The sequence below is a fragment of the Actinia tenebrosa genome, unplaced genomic scaffold (assembly GCF_029948245.1).
Source record: "Actinia tenebrosa isolate PJP-AT-01 unplaced genomic scaffold, QUT_ActTen_1.0 PGA_scaffold15__27_contigs__length_11533743, whole genome shotgun sequence".
Taxonomy (NCBI): domain Eukaryota; kingdom Metazoa; phylum Cnidaria; class Anthozoa; order Actiniaria; family Actiniidae; genus Actinia; species Actinia tenebrosa.
Window position 1 is genome coordinate 8,636,208 of NW_028292575.1, and position 23,843 is coordinate 8,660,050.

The window sequence follows — 23,843 nt, forward strand, 5'->3', positions numbered from 1 at the left end:
TGGTTGCAGTATTTTTGTATGTGGACTCACATTTTCAGAGATATAAACCTTTGAAATATCAATATGCAAATGAGATGACGTAAATTCAAGAATGTTTTACATTTTGCAGTGTACCTTAGGACAATTGTTCTGAAGTGAAATAACCTACAAGTGTACAAAGCCATATATTTCAGTTAAGGATGATTTGCAAATGAAAAAAGCAACAGTGCTCTCCACAACGGTATTTTCATATAATAAATTAATCTTGAATTTACGTTTTCCTTTTTATAATACTTCACAATTTCACGGAATAATGATATAGATCAAAATACATTTTTTTTAAACTTTAAAATAGAAGATCGTATAGTATTTCGACATAGAACAATTATCAATTCAGTCTCCAACTGTTCGACTTTTTTGTCAACATTATTCATAAAATAGGGATCTTAATTCTAATTGCGCCACTCCACCCCGGTAATGATACACGTACGGCACATACATAAGATAGCATGCGTGAAGTCCCATTTTACTCTGGTTAAGATGGTCGTAACCAGAGTTATAGTCGGTCTCACGCATGCTATCCAGGGGCGGATCCAGGGATGGTGATGAGGGTCACCCCCTTTTGCTCACACTTCTCAATATTTCGTTAGTAATAGCCATCCCCCCCCCCCCCCTTCTAAAATTCCTGTACAACTGTATTCTAATGGACGAGAATTATTTCAAGAGATTATAGCGTGTGATTCTCCGCACGAACAAGACTTGACATCAGTATTATCAGAGCTGTTTTTGTCTTAATTAACTGCATAATGTGTGTCCAGCCTTGTGTACTGGCAAGGTTGTGCAAATGGACGCAATATTAGATTAAACTTTTGTGTACACATGTATGAAGGTAATTTTAAAATGTTTTTGTGAAAACTAATTAAAAATTTTAAACAAACGTTTTGTCATCCAGTGCTTTTAACTGAGTGGTGTAGTTTGTCCAGTGAAATAAGAGGTTTGACCTTGACTGATATTCCATATTCAATAGAATGCACAATACCATTGAAAATATTTGAAAATGTATATTTTTAGGCTCAATTTTTCAAGGTTTTTCGCATTTTATGAGTCACTTCATGTTCACACGCTTGAACAAATGTTTGTATAAACAAAGTTTGTACACAAGTTTGTTCATACAAATACAAGTTTATGACTTAAACGTATATAAATCACGTCCAAAAGTCACGATAATTCACTCCCTACTTGGGTTCACTAGAGAACGTGTGTGCACGAATATACTATTGGTTCAGTCAATCATGATGACAGTGTTCATTGTCATTGTAGCGCTGCTTCAAGCTTTCCTGGTACACAGGTAAGGATGTATTTGTCCTTGTCCTTGTCCTTGTCCTTGTCCTACCCACCCCTTCGTCTTTTTCCCCCGTTAGATACCACTTAACCTAAAACATTAATTCTGATGTTGTTTTAAAGTCTTGGAGCTTATCAGCTTAATTCTACCTTTTTAAAACTTTTTTGTTTTTTTCTTTAGCGATGACAGCTGGCATGACAGCTACCACAACCTCGATCAGGTGAGTACGGGACGGAGGTTTTTTTGTGCAGTTAAACTCGCTCATATATTTATTGATACAAATTAATTGATTGATCGGTGAAGCTGTAAAAACACCAAAAACACAAGACCTAATAAAAAAACTTTGATCGATTTCCTGAAACAACCTCAGGGCTGATCAAAGTCAGGGCATGGCTAACTCACAGATTGAACCCTGAAACAATCTCTGGGCTGATCAAAGTCAGGGCACGGCTAACTCACAGATCGAACCCTGAAACAACCTCAGGGCTGATCAAAGTCAGGGCACGGCTAACTCACGGATCGAACCCTGAAACAACCTCTGGGCTGATCAAAGTCAGGGCATGGCTAACTCACGGATCGAACCCTGAAACAACCTCTGGGCTGATCAAAGTCAGGGCACGGCTAACTCGCAGATTGAACCCTGAAACAACCTCAGGGCTGATCAAAGTCAGGGCATGGCTAACTCACAGATCTAACCCTAAAACAACCTCTGGGCTGATCAAAGTCAGGGCACGGCTAACTCACAGATTGAACCCTAAAGCAACCTATGGGCTGATCCAAGTCAGGGCACGGCTAATTCACAGATTGAACCCTAAAACAACCTCAGGGCTGATCTAAGTCAGGGCACGGCTAACTCGCAGATTGAACCCTGAAACAACCTCAGGGCTGATCAAAGTCAGGGCATGGCTAACTCACAGATCTAACCCTAAAACAACCTCTGGGCTGATCAAAGTCAGGGCACGGCTAACTCACAGATTGAACCCTAAAACAACCTATGGGCTGATCCAAGTCAGGGCACGGCTAATTCACAGATTGAACCCTAAAACAACCTCAGGGCTGATCTAAGTCAGGGCACGGCTAACTCGCAGATTGAACCCTGAAACAACCTCTGGGCTGATCTAAGTCAGGGCACGGTTAAATATGCTTACATTTAACTGCTGTGTACCTGCAAGATGCAGTAATAGTCATCGAAACAAGTCATACAGAGCATCCCAGACGCATTTGCGTGACTACACTCTCCCCAGTCTACCATTCGTTTCTGAAATGAAAATTTAGCGTGTTAGAAAAAACCTCGCTCTCAGATTTAAAAAACCCGAAAACCCGGAGAAAAAAAGAAGCCAAACGTTGGAAATATTCTTGGTCATAACCCACCCCTTAGTTACCGTTGCTATTGTGAATGGACACTGAATAACTTGAACGACCGAATGACGTAGGCATTTCTAGTGGGTCGATTAGAATATAAAGGTTGTAGAGATTTGACATGAATCTGTAGATCAACTAATGCAATAGTTTGTGTTTTTAGATAGTAGCGAAGCTAAAAGAGATTAACAGCTCGTCGGAGAATACCGAGTTGTTTTCATTGGGAACGTCTACAGAGGGGAGACAAATGTACGCAATAAAGGTATGACGTAATATTTTGAATTCGCAGAAGATCAAACTTGAGTTTTCGGGTGGCAAACTATTACGTACTAAAATCTCCACTTGACACCAGGGCCCGGTTGAAAGAAGGGTGGATAGCGCTATCCAACGAATAAATCCAGTGAATAAAATAGTATCGTCTTATCCACTGGATAAGGGTTTATCTGTTGGATAGCGCTATCCGCGCTTGGTACAATCGGACCCAGGTGGAAACGATCGTGAAAAACGTCTATGCATGCTCTCAGTCCACATGAAAATTAGTTTATAACGTCTTCGTGCTGTCGTAAAAAAATATGCAAATTCGACTTTCAAACTTGACTGACAAATGGATCAGTTTACAAAATGCTAAAACGTAAAGCCAGTTCTCCAGTCGCAACTCTGATTCTTTAATATTTTCTTTATTGATAAAGTATATTGGTCTCACAAAAGTTTAATCAAGATTTCTTTGTATATGTAACTATAGTTATTTTCTTTGTATATTGACTGTTTATTTTTTCAATCGCTCTTGTATTCTTGGGTTTAAATCATCTGTTCCAAATGGTGGTCAAACACTGATCACTATGTACGTGCTGTCGACCAAAATGAATTCTACAGCTGATGAACATTCCGCACGAGACGAAACTAAGTGCAACTCAGTGGTGGAAAACCTGCTGAATGCACGCATGCGCAAACGTTTTTCCTCCTAGAGTCTTCAAAGTGAATAACAAATAATTATATTTGACCAAGATTTCAGGAAAGAAGAGCGAAAACAAACCAGTGATGTACATCCAGTGCTTGTCCCACGGTAATGAATGGATTACAGGAACCCAATGCATGTATTTCGCTGATAAGGTACTTACAGTAATGTACCAATCAATGATAAGAATTATGTTCATGTGGAGGGCATGATGGCGTCATTGACCTCTACTACCTGACTCCCTTGCGCGCTTTCTTTTGTTCAGTTAATTAGCACCAATTGTCTTACTATTCTCATGAGGAAATACAAATTTGAATAAGAAAGAAAATTCGCGAAGCATTATGGTAGTGGGAGTCAAATAAGGCCATTAGCAAAAATCATTCGTTCGGTAAATTAGCACCAATTGTCTTACAATTCTAATGAGAGAATACAAATTTAAATAAGAAAGAAGATTGTCCCAATTTCGAGTTACGTTTTGAGATCACCAATGCCAGAATCTACTTCTACTTTTTTCATTTATATCAAAATTTTAAAATTTATGTCAACATATGTTTAATGAGATCCCTTTGAACCCTTTGTATGACGGTGTGTGTCTTATGGTTTTCAATGTCTTTTTAGTTGTCTTCGCTGTACGGATCAGATTCCAAAGTCACCAAGACCCTGGATAAGATGGACATTGTCATCTTACCAGTCATGAATGTGGATGGATACGTTTACACCAGAACATACAGCTATGTAAGATATGGGATGGGATGGATGGGATGGGATGGGATGGGATGGGATGGGATGCAATTCCACGAGTCATATCACTAGATACATCTAATAACCGTTCCTCCTATGTTTTATATTTTGAGCCCGATAATAATTTTGCAATTGCAATGAAGTGTATTTATGCCGAATGGGAATCTTTCCTGTTGTAGATGCGTAACTGGCCAAAAAGCAGGCGACGTGTGACTTATATCGGCAGCAAAATATGCTACGGCGTAGACCTGAACAGGAACTTTGGTTATCAGTGGGGCTGTAAGTATTTTGATCTCTCTCAAATACAAACAAACAATCGTAGACTCGATCAAGAGAATGGCACGTGATCTGAAATGGGAAAAGATTACGCCCAAGGTTAAAAGAGTTCTATTAATTTTTTTTTTTCCTGCCAGTCGTTAAAAATCAATTCGACCCTACAATCGAACGCTGCCACAACACCTTCAGGGGTTTTGGTGCATTTTCCGAGGTCGAAACAAGGAACGTTCGTAACTATTTGAACCGCGTTGGAAAGAACTTGAAAGGCTTCCTTGACTTTCACGGTCATGGAAGACAGGCTTTTCAGATGCCGTGGAAATATGATTATGGGTCTAATCCAGACAAGGCTGAACAGGTGAGATAACTTAAATAAAAGAATATGTCCCTGGAGCTGGAATATTGAAATACCGCGCAAAATTTCTTTATGATACCTTGCTAGTTTTTTTTTGTTTTTTTTTCGCGCGAGATAAGGCTTGGATACTACTATTAATGTGATTATCTTAAAGACATTTTGTCAATAACGTTGTTCTAGAATTTTGAACGACATTATCATGTAATGGACATTTAAAACTGAAATAAAAAAGTAGGGGTCATCATTCTTGGTTCCGCTCTAGATACTTAAATATATAAATATATCAATTGAAATGTAGTTCATTACATTTGTTCTCGGTTAAATGTATAGTTCTTTACACAACAAAACGCACATATTATTATTATAACTCGAAGTCTACTAGTTAAGCTACATTAGTACTAAATCTATCATAGTAATTGCATAACTATGATGCTATGATTGTTGAAATATAAGTGAAGCATGTATGTGCGCCTCACTAATTCCAGAAATCTTGGGGGAGGAGAGGGGGGGGGGTATTTAAGATTCATTCAGCTAATAGACTACCGTTCAACGATACGGTGGCAAAATAAAACATAGATGACGGAAAATGTACATAGTTTTGCGTGTTTGTTTTTCTTTTATGAATAAAGGTGATCAATATGTGCTGTCTTACTGTGCTACGCGCCGTACCGCGAACACTTCTACGAGTTTTTGATTTCTTTTGAACAACTCGAATTGCTTAATCGTGCTAGACATCGGCGCAAGAGTTTAGGTATCGATAGGCAGAGTTTATGCATCGATGTAACGATATGGAAACCACAAAGTGAGGTGACAAAACATAATTGGTTAGCGGTATAAAGAGAACAATTTAAAACTTGTCAAAAAATTGTCAATAACATGTCAAAAAAGTTATCTTTTGTTGTATTCTCTTGTGGTGAACTGTTAATAACAATTGATGTCATTAGTAAACCCTCCTGGACGCCCTAGAACTCAGCACCATTAAGGCATGGCTCTTTTGAGGAAGTGATGGAAAATCAGTTATTTATTCATATCTTTGACAGTTTACTATGAATCTTTCCCAAATTTGGCTCGTAATAGTAATTCTTCAAGGCAAGCAATTACTGCATATCTGTTACCATGGAAACCAGGTCACGTGACCACAAGACCGCCATCTTGGATTTTTTAAACAAAACGTTTGTAATCGTATTGAAACTACTTCAAAAGTCCTGAAAATCCATATTCCTTTTGATATTTGCAATACCTATATGGATCTAATTGGATATCTTGGAAATTATATTAAGCTTAATTTTTAGAATATTTTTAATTTTTTGGAAAAAATAGAAAATATTCTAAAAATTAAACTTAAAATAATTTAAAAGACATTAAACTTAAAGACATTAACTTGCCAAGTTTGGGGAAGATTCGTAGAAAACTGGCTATGATATAGCTAAACAGTTTTTCATCTGAGAGCCATGCCTTAATGATGCTGAGAATGCCTTGCGGTCCAAGGTGGCCCCAGTATCGTCTAAGTAGTCATTTTATTATTTAAGTTAACACTCTCTTCCACATTTCAAATTCTTACTTACCATTCCATGGCGCTATATTTTGTTTCACAGAAAAGGGCTGCTACTGAAGCAGTCAGGGCTATATACAAAGTTGGTTACCGTCAATCGTATTATAGCTGTTGTGAAGCAGTCTATACCGGTAAATACTTCGTTGTTGTTGTTGTTGTTGTTTTGTTTTTGTTTTCATCATGGGGAATATTTAGGAACGGCTTATTAGTTATCGCTTGAGAGGGAATGGGTTGGAGGATCTTATAAGAGGCATGTTTTTGGTTCACAGTTTGTGTCATAAAACATGCGATCGCACGAAATGTGGTAAAAATCCTATTTTCTTGAGTGAAAGACAAATATTAAACCGTACAAAATTTAGTGACCCTGCCTGAAACAACGCATTTATTATCTAACTAGAGGCACGACTAAATCACACATCAAATTGAAAAAGGGTTAAGGTTTTTGCGGAGGGAGGAAGGAAACGCCCTCGTATCAAGGGAGAGACCGAAATACCTCTACACAAATGTGATGTCGTCAGGGAATCGAACCTGGGACCCCAGAGATGAGCTTTGAGTGCACTATTAGCCTTGGTTCGCGTCACAATCACAAACCATGGACTGCTTCGACGATATATAGTGCGGCCATCTTGTCAGGGGGGAAAAACAAAACAAAGATAACGGGACATAAAGTTTGCGTGTTTGTCTTTCTCTTCTGGGTAAAGGTGATGTATTCTCTTGTGATGAGCTGTTAATATCAATCGACGTCATTACTTTTACAAAGCTTTATTTGCCCCCTGGATGCCCCAAAATGCCTTGCGATACAAGATGGCCACCGTATCGTTGAAGTAAGACATTGGAAATCACTTTAATGCCAATGGAATGCAATTTATTGCTTTTCAGGGAGACATGGTGGATCGAGCGTTGACTGGGTCTATGGCCGACTGAAGGTGAAGTACACATACGAAGTGTCGGTGAGTGCAAGAAGTGGCTATGCACTAAGTGGCGTAGCGCAAGGATTACTCGCAGGGATCAACGCTCTTGTCAATACAATGCAGCTTTCAACAATCTAATGTTATTTAACAGGAAAATATCAGAGTTCTTGTATGTTCTCATAAGCTCTAGATATGAATATTAAAGCAGTATATCATTCCCTATCATGTCTATGTAATATTTGTTTAATCCTGGTCAATAATGTACTTGAGAGTGCATGAAATATTTGAAATCAGATAATCAAAACTAATCATCAAAAAAAACAAAAAACAAATCGATGTAGTGGTAGTGCACGTCGAGCGAACCTCAAGGAAAAGCTCCCATACGGGGAGTGATGGTTGTGAAATATGCCTAAAAATATAGTTCAAAAGAATAATAATAATAATAATAATGATAATGATCTTTATTCTGTACTTATTTTTTTCCTTTCTTCTCACAATACAAAATACATGCTATTTCACAAGTACAACTTTCTTTTTTCTTGTTCCTTCTGTCCTTTTTCTTTCTTTATTCTGTACATCTCATTTGTTCCCTTTCTTCTCACAACACAAAATACATGTTATTTCACAAGTAGTATAACTTTATTTTTTCTCGTTCCTTCTATCCTTTTTATTTCTTTATTCTGAACATCTTTTTTTTTTTTCTTTCTTCTCACCTCCCACCCACCGTACCACCTCCCATCCTACCTTCCTTCTTTTCTTTCTTCCTGGAATCCCTTCCTTCATTACTTATTTTTCATCCCATTCTTTCTTTCCTTCCTTTGGTCTTTTCATCCTTCATCCCTTCACCCCTTCATTCTTTCTTTCCTCCCTTCCCTTTTTCTAATGTTTAATATTCTCCTTCACAGTGCCATCTTGAAAGGTAGCCATTCCCTTGCATCAAAGTGAGACAAATGGTGAGCTTGCAATGATAGAAACTTTTCTTAACACCTGGGACGATTATTCACATGTCTCTATCATTGCAAGGTCCGCGCCATTATCCCTTCAATGCACAAGGCACAGCTACCTTTCAAGATTGTGCACGGATCTGTGATTAAGGAGACTATTCTCAAATATCTGAGAAATTGTATTACATTTCTGCCTAACATGACACTATATATATCTCTGTAATGACTTAGGTAACCTTAAGCTTCAATGACTATAACACCAAACAATCAAACCAGTTGTCTAGGTCAGTTCAGCCGTGATGCCCATCTTCTGAAAAAAATCTGGATAAGTTGTCTGCCTTCCCATAAAGGGATCATGGGTCAGCTATTTTTGGTTAGCATTTTCCTAGCAGAGGCTCATGAGTACAATATAGATTTCTCGTTTTGAATGAAATAGAATTCCACTATGCATGAGTTCAACTAGTGGCATTTGCGATAAATTTAAAGAATGAAAAATTCATATTTCATGGATTTCTTTGGCAGAACCATGGGAAATGCTAATCAAAATATGATGTTGAATCCTCAATTCTGATTGATCAACCTTGAGTTTGTTCTGAAGGTCAACTCAGCTGGGTCATGGGTCAGTGATACAACTAATCCCAAGTATACACCTATTTGAAAAAACGTAGTCGGGTTCAAGAAGGTCATATCACTGAAGCTAAGACCGAAAAGGATTTTGGGTACTCCGAAATGTGTATTATATTTGCATATAGACATATAAAAATGCACAGTAGAGCAAAGTCAGTCGACCTAGATTAAGAACATGCCAAAGCCATGAATTTAGCATAACTGTTTGTCTTTTCATGCTCCCCTTCGGTCTTAGCTTTGATGATATAACCTTTTTTTGAACCCAACTACATTTTTTCAATTAGGTGTATACATCTGAACTAATTTGATTATATATAGCATCTAGTTTGTAGGGCACAACGAACATTCAATTAATGCAAAATCTGCTGAAGAGTGAGTACCTCATGGTCACTATGGTACAGTTCTATAGAGACAAACAACTATGGTAATACTGTCGGTGCTACTGTAATTACGACTTGAATTCTCCTCTTATTACTATTAGTATTTCCATGTGCACTCTATTATACTGTATATTATTATGAGACCTAAATAATGTTTGAGGTAAATTATGTAATAACAATAAAACGAATTTCAGCAAACTAGGAAATGATGTAGTTATAGTTTTGAATTTCTAACTTATGATAAAAGTGATGATTTTTTGTTTATAAAGCTATTATGAAAAAAACATTTTTTTGTGAAAAAAGTCTCAGTATAAATACTACGTACATCAATTTTACACCTCTATCCCACCTCTTAGCACCCACTGCTCCACCCATCTCCCATGACCCCTATATTTTAGTTTACATAAGGATTGACGAGGACTTGCTGGCTAATAGACCCTTCTCAAACATATCATGGATGTGAGTCTAACGTGGAAGCACAAAAGAAATCACACATTTTCTTGATGGAATCAAGGGCGCCAGGACAGACGGATTGGGTTTTACATATGTGTGATTGTTTCAGTTATTCGTAGATTTCTAATTGAATTGATATATGCTTGTTTCTAAATGGATACTAAATAGTGTTCACTTATCTTTCCATCCAACGGTCTTTCTGGTTTGAATCAGCCGTACGATACGAATTTATTTACCACGTCCACCAACGGTCTTTCTGGTTTGAATCAGCTGTACGTACGCTCTGAGTATTTACCGCTGCACTATCCGTGCCAAGCAGCGCCGGCGCCGCTTCGTTAGCGATTACTCACATTTAATAAGTTAATCAAATTTACCTTCAGTACAGTAAAATAGACCGTTGGTTGGAAAGATAAGTGAACAGTATTTACTATCCATTTAGAAACAAATATATATCAATTCAAAGATATAACTAGCTAAAAACTAGTGTGAGCTGCGTCGGTGTTTCTAATGAAACAATAATGATGAAAAGGTAAATTTGATTAACTTATTAAATGTGAGTAATCGCTAACGAAGCGACGCCAGCACTGCTTGGCACGGATAGTGCAGCGGTAAATACTCAGAGCGTACGTACAGCTGATTCAAACCAGAAAGACCGTTGGTGGACGTGGTAAATATATTCATATCGTACGGCTGATTCAAACCAGAAAGACCGTTGGTTGGAAAGATAAGTGAACACTATTTAGTATCCATTTAAAAACAAGCATATATCAATTTCAATTAGAAATCTACGAATAACTGAAACAATCACACATATTCAAAACCCAATCCGTCTGTCCTGGCGCCCTTGATGGAATTTGTTGCATTTCTTTTGTATTTTCATGCTAGCTTCACATTCAAGACAATTTTAAGGTTCTATTAATTGCAGTCCATAAAAATACAGCACAAATTTAAATCAATACTGACAACTTCACAATTTTTCTCCAGTGTATAGAATAGAGTGCAAACAATATAACCGTGAAACTTTAGTAACACTAAATAGCACAATTTTATGCAAATTCCATTGTTTTCTATTGTTTAATTAGCACTATTTTGTACTATTTAGTAACTAGTGTTTCACGGATTAATTGTTTGCACTCTAATGAGAATTTTACCAACCTAATATAAAGATTTTCCAACTGATGTGAAGAGCTTATAAATATGACGTCTATGGCGACAATGGCTTCAATATCTCAATACTCGGCAGGATTGTCATTGATTTGGACTATAAAACAAATTGCAAGAAGAAGAGAAAAACACGTGATTTTTGACCTGTTGTAAGCCATGTCCATAACGATGACAGCGTCCATTTATACCATTAAACCCAGTAACATTAAATATTACGAATATTATAACTAACCATGAAACAAGGAGAATTTCGAGCTTGTTTGGTTGCGCCTTCTCGACTCAGTCACATGTATGAACATCTATACCACAGGCAGCCCAAACCAATAACATTTTCTGTACTCCCAGTATCCCAGTAAAAGCTGAAGTTTTATTCTAGTATTGAATGTAAATACATCACTAAGGTTACTTTAAACTAACTTACGCTACCTATTTCAGACACAATTAATGCTATTTCAGTTTTTTCCCCTCGTACGGTATATGAAATTACAGTCATGGCACGGTTTATACGACGTGCTGATGAATGACATCCTTTGAACCAATCACATCGCACAAGCCCTCCAATGCTTGGACAAAACACCATTCTGTGCATGCCATGTTATTTCCTCGCCGAGAGTCTTATATTTCAGAAGAAATCAAAAAAATAAAATAAAATAAAATAAAATAAATGCTGTCCGAAATATTAATTAATCATCCCTTTAATTTCATGCATCAGAGAAAACTATTTATGTCTAAATTGCATAACCGCTTTTCAATTTCGATGCGAATGTCATAAAAATGACTCTACAAACTTGTACCCTTTTCATACTATGCAACACTTTCAAACAACTAGCTACTTGAAAATGGGTGTACTGAGATTAGTATAATCTATGATAAAGGCGAAGCCTTGATCACAAATGGTTTACAACGTGCAGTAATCAATCTTGGCTGAGCCTGGTTAAAATGGATGAAAAGGATTGAGGTTATTTAAGGTAAAGGAAGAAGAAGGAAGAAGAAGCGGTTCCTTCTTCCCTTTGCTTCCCCTCCTCCTTCCCAACCCCTCCTTCCCTCCCCTAAGCGTCCATTCCTAGTAATTCTATTGCGTTGTTACGCTTGGTAGATGCCTTAGATGTCTTGTTCTAGTCCTCGACTTTAATCAAAGGCTCATGCACATCTCTTGATGAAGCTCTTCCGCGGCTCATATCCCCTGTTCTTTCCCGAAAGCCCTCGTACCCCATTCCGGACGCAGGCGATGGTCCCTCGGTGGAACGCGTGATGGGACTTGACATTTGATCATGAGAACCAGGAATGACCACTCCCTCGTTGCTATGGCCGAAGTTGTTAATGGGAGCCTGCGGAGGCCTTTCTTGATCGTAGTTATCTTCGATTTGTACGTCATCACTCTCCAATATTTTACTTTTTATTACGCGATAAGTAATGAAGAGTGCCGATGCTAAAACAATCACGACAACCAGCAAGACGTTGCCAACAAGAAGAGACTTGGAAATAGCCAAAGTGTAATTCTTTTCATACGAGTCAGGTGGGCTTAAGTTGTCACAATAATATAGGATGCCATGAGGGTTGGGGCCTACGCGCGCGCATGCGTAATACGTCGACTTACGAAACCCCAGTGCGAGCCAGAGCATCGGGTATACGAAGGAGACAAAGAACGATATGGTAATCTTGATTTTATATCATCTTCCTTGGCACTCGGTGCACTGATGAAAAACGCCCGAGTGCATTTCCCAGTTTCTGCTTCTCGGGGGGTAAGAACATGGCTGTTTAGACTTGAAGTAGGCTTTAAGGTCCTTCCATGGTGATTGGGTGTCATGTTGATAAAAGTAAGAAAAGAACGCCACAAGGAAGATGCTGACAGCTGAAAAATAAGAATATCCCCTTTTTATGGAAAGTTTCTTATTACAAAAAAATCCGAACAATTTATTTGAAGATAAACAAGACGCTCAGCTCCTGGAGCGTACACTGGGTTGCCCAATGTGCTGGTATGCTGGAGCTTATTTAACACCTAATCTTTGCTATGTACCGCTATTTGGGAGAAGGGGATACTTTGGAACATTTTAGGTGTATTTTTCTTTCAGAACTGCGTCACGCAACCCAGTAAATAGCACTCAGTTTTTTAAGCTGAGCATCGCAAATTATTTAGTTTTGAAGGACTGTTATTTGTCGTGAAGGGCGATCGTCCGGGTGAGTGTAGTCTTGAGAAAGACTGTTGTTGGTTGACGTTTCGACAACCTGAGCGGAAGTCATCTTCAGAGTCCAGTGAGAACCCTTACAATTGAGAATCAGTCCAGTGCTTATAACCGGGACTGACTTTACGGTATTCATTTGAGGCACTTACCTGGAAGTCCTAGCATGGCGGTCCCATAAGCAACACCTCCCGTACAAGGACAAGATCCGTCACCCGCGCCGACAGAAGACAATAGCAGATCGAAGATAACAATAGTAACAAGTACAAATGTGCCATGCCAACCAACAAAGTCCATAAGATTGGGGAAATGAATCCGAGGAACGTTAGCCATCCTACAGTAAAACGCAAACGGATATTGCATACGTGAAGAAAAGTTTGTGAAATAAAACATTTCTGCTTGTTGGGCGTAATGTCTCCCCATTTCGTTTGAAAACGAATCTTCAGTATTCAAAAAATGATAATTCTTCGTTTGCAATAGACGTCATAGCCGCCATGTTGGAAGAATTTGACAAACGATTTTTCAATGAATTCTACTTTTGTTATATCTTCCAACATGGCGGACATCCCTTTTGTTATTATGCTCTCTTGGGATTGATTGCAAACCAAGAATAGTTTGAAAGTTCGATTAACTTGGCTCTTAGGCTTTTTTTTATAGAGAAAACAATCATGATATACATTTCCTTGAACAAAACTCTGCTCTTGCATTTCAGCTGCATATATGCTTGGCTTAATCTTTCATGTATATACTAGGCTTTGAAGATTCGTTTTGAATAATGAATGTTCGAATCGAATAATGAAATCAACAATCCAAAAATAAAGTCATTAATGACCTCCACGTGTTCACGCTTGAGGTGGTTTAAGTGTAAGAATAAAAAGAAATGATGCTACTCTTGGAAATGATGCGTGGCCTAAAACGACGAAACATCTGAGCCGAAACGCCAAACTCTAAGTCGAAAAGTTCTAGTTACTGGGGAAATGGATCCGACGAACGTTACGAAAAGTCCTACGTTAAGAACAAACAAGCATTATTATCATTCAAATTATTTTTTCCGTCGTTTTGCTTGCCGAGACAAATGCAAATGACTACCTGCAAATAATATTCTGCTCATGGATGCAAAGCCGTTTTGCAGCAAATCACGTTCGCCAATAACAAATCACGATATTTTACGACTCAATTCGTAAATTAATAATTAATAATTAATAATTGCCTAAACAGTGTTAGGTTATCGAGATTTGGACTACCTGCACGTGTTAGCTGTTTAGCACGAAAATGAAAATCTTGCGACTATCAATTTATACGAAACCGACTCGTCAGTTCTGTCAGCACTTTCTGTAAAAGTGTTTTCTTGTTCCTATTGATTCAAAATTCAATACCCAATCATTTAGAAAATAGCGAAAACAAAGAACATTTGTAGCAAATATAACTAGTTTGTTTACAATGATGCCTTACTAAGCCAATGCATATCTAACCTGTTTTATGAAAAGGTAACCCCCCACCCCCCTAACATGAGCTTGGTTAGGTGGTCAGGATTTCACACTAGAATGCTTTCCAAGTGAAAGGTCAATTCCTGTTTTGGCGCCTTGTGCACACCCCTAGCTCCGCCCTACCTTCCCTCCCCCCCACCCCCCCACCCTCCACCCTTGGTGCCAAAATGTCAGCCATCTATGTAGCACTAATGGGTCTCTCACCTTAATGATCTTGTCACTTTTTCAGGTGCGCATGCACTGACTGAGTGTTGGGCCTGGGAAAACAAAAACAAAAATCAAAAACAAAACAAAGCCTTAAGCCAAGCTTGGCGCTGAGAGTGGAACGCTTTGCAGAGGCAGTGGGGAAGTGTTGACGTCAGAACTAGGCTTGGCTGATCTGATTCTATGCCTTTGAAGAGTACAATATTTCGTCAATCAAATGGCATAGCATGCAAATGCTTGGAGACCAACAACCAAACAAGAATACTTAAAAAGCTGCAACCCACATAAAGGAACCAATTATTGTTTTGGCCAGCCATGCATGGCCCAATTGGCTTATTCATGCAAATTTACTGATAGAAAATCATCTATTCTGGGTAAAAAATGAAGAAATCAAACATGGATTTAAAAAAGGGCAGCTCTAGAGGAAACCCCTTCAGCCTTAACTGCACTCGAATGCCTCAAAGTAGGTTTGGAATTCTAAAATCAAACCGAATTCCTGACACCCTAGGCTCTTTCGGGCAAGTCCTGGACCAAGAGTGAAGAGTAAGTTCTGGGGGGGATGGGCATCCCAGCATAGTGACCTTCTTAAAAAACAGGTTAGATATATGCTTTAGGAATTGAAAGAACGAATCATTCTTTCAGCTGATTCACATTTTTGAGGCACTTTAATTGAGCGTTGAAACTTGAATAATTCGGCAAAGCTAGGGATTGTAATAACTGATTAATTAGATCCCGATACATGCAAAATCTTAAACTTTGAAGCTTAAAATGGACTAGCAGAATAAATTGGCTGAATCGAACCCAAAATAGCTATTGTCTGCACAGAGGCGGAAATGATCTGGACTAAGGGTGATGGGATTCGAAACTTGGGGCAAATTTAAATTTTAGTTACAGGTAAAGTAAATATATTAATTCAGTTACCTTAGGCTGAAATGATTCCTTAGTAGCAACTTAACCTTGAGCAAGACCTGAGAAGTTCAATGTGCACGATTCTGTTTTCTTCGTCCAAAGCAATCTCGTACCCAGAGCCTGCGTTTCTTCTGGCCTGCGGCGAAGAACGAGGGTTCTGACCTAATCCATTTTATGGCGCATGCGCAATTTTTCGAAAGTGAAAAAAAATTAATGAAAATCATGCTTTCAAACGGAGTTCCGTGTTTACTTCCGATCAAAATAAAAATTAGAAATGGGTAACTCAAGTCTTTGAAAGCATGTGCTCTTATACAACAGGTCTCTTTTTTTCGGATAAACCGTTCCAAGTCATGCACGACCAAACTTGAGGAAAATCTGGTCTAGTTGGCAAAGATGCGCTCATTGTGGGACGGACATCATTTCCACTATGGCATCTATTTGGTCCCCTAAACTCCAGTCCCATGATGCACTACGATGCCAACAACTCCGGAATGGCGCGCCTGCCGTAGTAGATCTTAAAATACAAGGAAACAACTTATAAAAACATTTATTAACTTGTAAAAATATTTGGTAACGTCAATCAAAAACTTGAGTTTAATGTGTACTGGATATCCCGTTAGTCGTTTGTGACTGAGAATGGCAGGTTAGAAATTTAAGTCACAAGCAATATTTTATTTAGCATAGATATGATTTAAATTAAAGAAAAGAAAGAATATATCAACGAAAATGTTATACAACGGTGCAGAATATATGAATACTTTGCAAAATCCAAAGTGTTCGTCGTCATTTATAAGAGATATTGATCGTATTATTTATAAGCTTCAAAATGCGTTCTGCCAATGCTTCCTAATAACTTTCATTTTCTTATTGAATGGAAAATATAATTATAGTTTTGCATTAAGTGTTAGCCTTGCAAGATTAAGGATATGTCTTAGAAGAGTATAACGGATAAAACAATCAATATCAAGGTACAAAGTGATGCGTTTCAAATCATGATTTTATTTACAGAAAACGACTGTCATCATAACACATCTTTCAATCATAACCAATGACATAAACACAAAGACCATATAGCTTTCTGAATATTTACAAGGAGTTTCCTATATTAACTGTACACTTATTTGCATGAAAATATTTATATAAAAATGTCTTAAGAACAGAAACCAACTCCTTAACAATAAGTAGTCTATAATATTTACGAAAAAATTTATGTTAAGAAATCTATTGATCCAGCGCTATCTATGGCACGTTGTCATGGCAGCAAGCTGCATACACGTCTTACACTTAACCCTACAACACTATTCGAACTAGCATTCACATTTGACTGATCTAACGAGTAACTTCTTTTGGATATTATAACCACAAGCTATGCACAAATTATTACACTTTGCATAGTTTGGAGAATCACTATAACATACTCGACCCAGGACACCAAGTGAGCCAGCGGTTGCGTTGTAACGGCAGTAGTCTGGGGATGATTCAATGAAGACGAGGCTGCGGTCTTTCTTGGCGATTGGTTGGAAAGTTTTTGGTTTGATTTTCTGGACCAGTTTATCTTTTTTCACGCGGACTTCTTTAGCTTTCAGGTACTTTTCTTTCAGGTAGTTGCCGACTTTTTCAAAGAGAGCGAGTTGCTCCCAGCAGGTTTTGGTTGAGCAGCTTCCACAGACACCATGGCACTTACACTCTTTCATCAAGGTAGCTCTGACCGCCTGGAATTATAACGAGAAATTTTTCTATTAGAAAATGAGTATTAAGATAAAGAAAAAATGATAAGATAAGAGAAAAAGAAGAATATAAAAAAGAAAGAAAAGAGAAGAGAAGAAAAGAAAAAAACATTAGAAGATAAGAGAAAAAAGAGAAAAAATTCCTATTATAAAATAAGTATTAAATTAAAGAAAAAAGGATAAGGTAAAAAAAAAAAAGATGGTAATCAAAAAAGAACGAAATAGAAATTAGAATAAAATAGGAAAAAGGAGATAAGAGAGATATGTAAGAACAGAAAGGAAAGTCAAAAGAAGATTAAACATGGAAAAAGATAGAAATAAATTCTTTGTTATTGAGCAAAAGACTTTCAACTAGAACTGAAAATGCGTATTGAAATAAAGAAAAAATGTTAAATTAAAAGAAAGAGAACGAAATCAAAAAGAAAGGAAAGAAAAGGAAAAATAAAAAAGAATAATGTTTACTATAATAAAAGAGGAAAAGGAAGAGAAGAAAATCAAAAAAAAAAAAAAAAAAAAAAAATTAAGAAGGAAATTAAAGAAATTAGAAAGGAAAAAAGAATATAAGACAGAAAATCTAAGAACAGAAATGAAAGTCAAAAGAAGAAAAATAACATCGCTTTGTAATTAAGCAAACTAATTTTATTTTTACTTTTCGTCCTACTTCATCTTATGAATATTCATCGCACTTCTCGCCTTGTTGTTCTTTTCCAAGACATCAAGGAAATGCTTAGCTAAGGTATCACCAAACTTGAAGTTGTCATGGCAGCCTCCCCATTCTTTCGCGGACTTTTTCTTGGATTGGACACAGTCACAGTTTTCAAACTTGCCTCGACGGCAATCTTGAGTCAGTCTGTACGTCACACCAGCGGCACTGATGCTGTATAATAATGATGTAATAATAATAATAATAATAATAATAATAATAATAATAATAATAATAATAATAATAATGGGGTTCTTATATAGCGCATTTCACATTGTCTCAATGCGCTTTACAATATGACCAGTGGAGGGCTTAACAGGCTGCATATTAAGGCGCTAGTAGCAGCCATGCAGCTTACAATCATGAGTGATTTATTAGTACATTAGTGTTATGCCTCCAAATTGGGATAGGCTGTTGAACCGGGAGACAATCCCCTACTCTTATACGAATAATTCAACAGGTTCTTTTATGTCCTCCATTTACTGTAGGTTAGGAAGAGTTGGGAGACATTGCCTACGGTTTTAAGCCCTTGTCCGAGAAAAAAGCCTGTATTTGTTTCATATATTTTTCGTGGACGCAAGCTTTTGGGTCTCTGACTCATCGACAGGGAAAGGATTTTCTCTTCCTTTTCTCGTTCCAAAATATGTAATCTGTAAGATAGTTTAGAATAGCCATCTATTGATTGATTATTTATCACTATTTAGTATATGCAATATGTGAAAATGACTGCTAATCTCTTCCTCCTAGACTTTCCAAAGCTTTGCGTAGACAGGAATTGGTTTCACTATGCGGGATTATAAGGGGTCTATATTAAGTCTATATTAGTCCAAGAATCTTAACAGAAAAAAAAGAAAAAAAAGAAAAAAAGAAAAGAAAAAACAGAGTTGAGTAACTATAAATTTCAGGTCACCCATCCAAGTACTAATCTCCCTCAACCGTGCTTGACTCAGTGTCTTGAAAGCCCAAGTTTATTCCACTGGGCCACGATTTCAGGAAATTAGCACAACAATAGCCATGACAACAATGCACCAGATAGACTAGATTATTTTCCACTCCAAATCAACGTGCCAGTGCGTGGCAGAGTGCAAGGGATTAGCTGTAGATATGGTCTGGGGGCCGGCTAGTCTCTCCCCTGATGCTTCGGCTAGAACACAATCTGCGTAATCCGTACACCCAAGGGCAGAGGGACTTAATTGCCGTCAGGTCCGAAGTCCATACGATGACCCAGCGGATGTCTAGGGGTATGGCATGAAGGCACTACTTTTTCTTTTCTATTCTGTATTTTGGAATTAATTATCTAACGTGGGTTCAATTCCCACCGTATTAAGAGTAGCTTTTTTTCTTCTTCTTTTCCCTTTTCCCTTCTTTTTTATATTCATTTATTTATTAAATATTTTTGTAAACGACTCTTATTAAATGAAGAAAATGAAGATTCTTATTCTTTTTCTTTACAAAGGAAGTCTACTTTCTTTCTAGCATTCAGCATTAACAGTGAAACCATCTTCATTTGAAAAAGTCGACTGTGTTTTCCTGGTTTAGAAAAAACTGTCTGGGAGCAGTTGACTGACGAGAGCTTTTACTAAACTTGGATTCTTAGTAATATATTCTATACGTGACAGATGAGTTACCAATTTTTCTTAAGGAATCTGGAACCTTGAGATAATTAGCATACAAGAGGCAGGGATCATCCCATCAGAGTACGTAGTAACAAACAATGGTTTCTTTTTCCGTACACTTTTGTAAAACTCCGTTTATAATATTGATTTGAGATGATTTTGGGGAAAGTATTCGCAGGGCCAGAGATTTGTGTATAACTGTAATCTAGCTTACTGTCGTAAAATAACAGAAGAAAAAACCTAGTTTAAATTCCAGTGGTTATTAGAAAACATTCGAGAAAATGATTGAAGTGACGTCATTGCTCATTAACTCATTAACGCAATGCCAATTCATGACGTAATCTTAATTATCTCAATAGCCGTACTGTTGAACGCAGTTGCACGGATGTGGTGGTTTAAAACATAGAAATGAAGGTTTACCCTGCGGGCATCCCGGATCCCGAACCTACTAGAGAAAAATGGTCGCACAAGGCTGATTCTTCGACCAGAATTTAAACTCTTTTTCAATCACACACTCTTCAGACCATGATATCAGGTTGGTTCAAGTGTTGGTTTGAAAAAAAGCATTGCAATGCGCGATCAGATTCAGACTCTTTTCCAACACACAGAAGAGGACAACGGATTATTTCATCAAATATTAACTATATTTATTAGATTAATTAACATAACAATGAATTTGGACAAAACAGAGGAGGTAGTTAGAAGTGAAGGCGGCTTTAACTAGGAGGGATTCGAGTGATTTATGATCAACGTGAAAGTTTATTGATATCAATCAATTATTCTGGATAGATTCCACCAGTGTGGAGCACTGAAGGTAAGATTACTTATACATGTCTATAGAATTAGCATGAGCTGTTATTCAGAAACCAATTAGTTGAGTTCAGACATCGAGACACTTGTGATTACCAATCTTTAGACATGGAAGACACGCTGACAGAGAGAGCGTTGTTGCTCATCCTGGACTACCTTCGACGTCCTCTCCTCGACATCCTGGAACAGCAATAGTTGAGTTCAGGGATCGAGACACTTGTGATTTACCAATCTTTAGACATGGAAGACACACTGACAGAGAGAGCGTTGCTGCTCATCCTGGACCACCTTCGACGTCCTCTCCTCGACTGTTGTTTTTTAAGCCACATGTCCTTGACATTTTCCTTGGTCAGGTTTGTTGTCAGTATGCTGTGGATAATTCAAAATTGATGCACCTTTAATAGATATGTTTGACATTCAAATTCTGAGATTTCTCGTGAGGTGGAGGTAGCATATCGCGACACTCAAATGGTTTCCATTTTGAGCCAATCAGGAAGCAAGAAAATATTTTTTGAGAGCCCATATATTTAATGCTATATCTGTTTTTCAGTTGATATATTACAAGTCTTACCTTCTTCTAATGTCGTCAATCTCCTTCTCTCTGATCGTCTGCTTGCTTGTCTCAGGGCATGGCTCAACAGTTGTTTCATCGCTCAATTGTTGTTTCTTTGGTTTTTCCGTCACTTCACTCGTCTTTTCCTTCTGGTTCTTCAGAATCTCTCTTTCTTTCCCTGGGCTTACAGGAAATATATCTGTAGTTTTACAACAGCAGAACTGCTTGCCATTATCAGATGCCAAGCTGCACCATCGGCTATATGCAAGCAATGTCATGACAAAAACTAGTTTCATCACTTTCAGGCCAAGCCACGCCATTAATACCAGCATTCATGGTATATAGGACAGTATAATGTAGACCATGGCATAAGTTGCTAGACCACAGATGTGTAGTGCTATGTAACACTCCTCGTATATCAGCCAGATAATATAGGTGAGTAGTGTTCTTGCGGTCCATGGCTCCAACTCAAAACAATGACAGACTTGCAATATTGCTTTGTAGGCAAGGTAGGTAAGGTAACAAATACCAACCAAGGCAATCCCCAGTACTAAATGTCCTGATACTTGTACCATCAAAGGTAGAGCAAACATAAGCAGATTCACTCCACAACCAGACAGGACAGAAACGGCTTTGAGAACGACCAGACAAGCTAACATGGTCTTGAGTAAAGAAACAGGCATGATGAGAGGTAAAAACAGGGCAAACATCAAAGGATGAGACTTCTTGTACTGGAAGACGTATTCAAAAGTTGCTATATACCATAGGTAATGGAAGGTTTTCTTATAATGCATTGGTGATTCCATGACAAACAAACCTTCCAGGTAACCTGCAAATGAATGAATGATACGATTATTCTTCATTCATATCTGTCCTTAATAATTTGCGGGGAAAATTCATATGCGCATAATGCCTTTTTCTTTTTGTGCGAAATATCGTATACGCATTATCTTTTCTTTCTTTCTTCATCTTTCTTTAACATCTTCTTCAAATTAGACATGATTAAAAAAGTAATTATTTTAGATCTTTGTCTTTTTTCTTTTTAATGTTACAACCACCTTAAATGTAGATCATTGCTTCTCAGCCTCAAAACCTTTGTGTGCGTACAAGGTTCTCATTTTTCTTTTCAGTTTGATGTTTCACTGTCAAAATTTCTTCAATTTCCACATAACTGAACCAGAAAATCATGATAAAACCATTTGAGTATGTCAAAGTTCTTACCTGAAACTGTGCTATGTGCTATCAAATCTGCAAATAACCCGCTTAACCAGTTTTGACTTGTGTAATTTTTTTATCGCTTTCGTTCGTTTCTCATCAGTTTTCTCTCACTGAACAACTTCATTCAAAGCGCGCGCAAGGCTGAATATCTGATTGATGATGTAACGCGCGCTCTCGTATCCGGTATCACTCGTCCCTACAGTGGAATTATGGGTAGACTGGCTTATAATTGACACTGAAATTATGTAGCAATGACTTGTATTTCTAAAATCATATATGTATTTGTTGTTTATAACAGGACATTCAATCTACAAGTTACATCTGGTAGAAATTCCGGGTCGACTATTCATTGATAGATAAGCGCTTATTGGAAATAAAATTAAGCATGGCTTGTCGCTGGAGATATGCGAGTATGTTTATATGTAGTGTTGGGACAAAAATACAGACCATTTGATCCATGACCACAGATCTTCTTCAGTGTGCTGTTAGACTGTTGGGACAAAAATACAGACCATTTGATCCATGACCACAGATCTTCTTCAGTGAGCCGTTACTGCTAACTTCAAAAAGGACAAGTTATAAGTATCAAATAAGCATTGATTACGACATAAAGTATATGTGTGGTATTTTGTGTTTGTTTTGGTTGTTTGCTTGTATTGGGGTGTTTTTGTTTCTCCGGTCTCTTGTACTCCAGTTTTCCCCTCCACTTCACCATACTACTCTCTGAAGCACCTCTAGGCTATACCTTGGCCTGCGCGATATTTTTTCTCGTATGATTTAATGTTACCATGGGAAAGCACTCAGTTAAAACATTGAAAAATATTTTCATGTTATACTAAGGCCAAAACAACAGAGGTAAACACGCAAAGCATATCGTTTCTTGCGCAGCTGATTTTATTGGGTGACATGCACCGTTACGGCGCTTATAGTAGTTCACCTCTGAGATTGCGGATTCGATTCCTGGCCAAACTGAAGTGAGTTTATTTGAGGTGTCGTTCTCTCCCTTGAGATTGTTCTCCTATTTCTCTCCCTCCGTAAAAACCAACATGTGATTTGAGTCTTAAGTGTTGTAAATAGTGAATCTAATGGTGGTTTGTGTGGAGAAAGCGTCACGTATCAGCCCCTTTAATGTGAGTGACGGTTATAAAATATGTTTTATTTTATAATTCTTGCAAAAATGAACTTGCCATTCCTTGAAAAGTAATTCACATCTTTATTTTGGCATCAACAAAGACATACATTGTTCTCACTTTTTTCCCCCATTATGCAGCACCATACTCCTAGACCATACTCCCGGTTTCTAACTCCCTGTGTGATTACATTCCCATACAACACACTTTATCAAAACATTTTTATTTCTCAAAACTACAACGTTGATAAAAACAAACATTTTCCTTTTGA

The 23,843-nt window shown here is 37.6% G+C and overlaps 2 protein-coding genes and 1 pseudogene across 2 annotated transcripts; 1 reads left to right on the forward strand and 2 right to left on the reverse strand.

The window, feature by feature from the left end:
• The first annotated feature begins 1,175 nt into the window (after positions 1-1,175).
• LOC116299718 (carboxypeptidase B) lies at positions 1,176-7,689 on the forward strand. Its single transcript, XM_031708435.1, has 9 exons — positions 1,176-1,327; positions 1,502-1,541; positions 2,844-2,942; positions 3,686-3,790; positions 4,254-4,370; positions 4,556-4,655; positions 4,790-5,007; positions 6,600-6,687; positions 7,436-7,689. The coding sequence occupies exons 1-9, from the start codon at positions 1,272-1,274 to the stop codon at positions 7,603-7,605; spliced, it is 993 nt and encodes a 330-aa protein (XP_031564295.1). The 5' UTR covers positions 1,176-1,271; the 3' UTR covers positions 7,606-7,689.
• Positions 7,690-12,096: 4,407 nt separating this feature from the next.
• LOC116299717 (uncharacterized) lies at positions 12,097-15,944 on the reverse strand. The gene is made up of 3 exons (XM_089030761.1): positions 15,828-15,944; positions 13,368-13,549; positions 12,097-12,887 (listed from the first exon to the last, which is right to left on the reverse strand). Exons 2-3 carry the CDS (start codon positions 13,546-13,548, stop codon positions 12,706-12,708), a joined length of 363 nt encoding a protein of 120 aa, XP_088886887.1. The 5' UTR covers position 13,549; positions 15,828-15,944; the 3' UTR covers positions 12,097-12,705.
• A 1,106-nt stretch (positions 15,945-17,050) lies between these two features.
• LOC116299738 (protein Wnt-8a-like) lies at positions 17,051-21,544 on the reverse strand (annotated as a pseudogene).
• Between the last annotated feature and the right edge of the window lie 2,299 nt (positions 21,545-23,843).

Bases quoted from the DNA above. Each gene is read 5' to 3' on its own strand.
- LOC116299717 (XM_089030761.1), bottom strand. From the start codon at position 13,548: ATGGCTAACGTTCCTCGGATTCATTTCCCCAATCTTATGGACTTTGTT. The intron at 12,888-13,367 runs GTAAGTGCCTCA...CTTATTTTTCAG, and splicing joins CGCCATGCTAGGACTTCCAG to CTGTCAGCATCTTCCTTGTG.
- LOC116299718 (XM_031708435.1), top strand. From the start codon at position 1,272: ATGATGACAGTGTTCATTGTCATTGTAGCGCTGCTTCAAGCTTTCCTG. The intron at 2,943-3,685 runs GTATGACGTAAT...TATTTGACCAAG, and splicing joins GACAAATGTACGCAATAAAG to ATTTCAGGAAAGAAGAGCGA. The intron at 3,791-4,253 runs GTACTTACAGTA...ATGTCTTTTTAG, and splicing joins GCATGTATTTCGCTGATAAG to TTGTCTTCGCTGTACGGATC.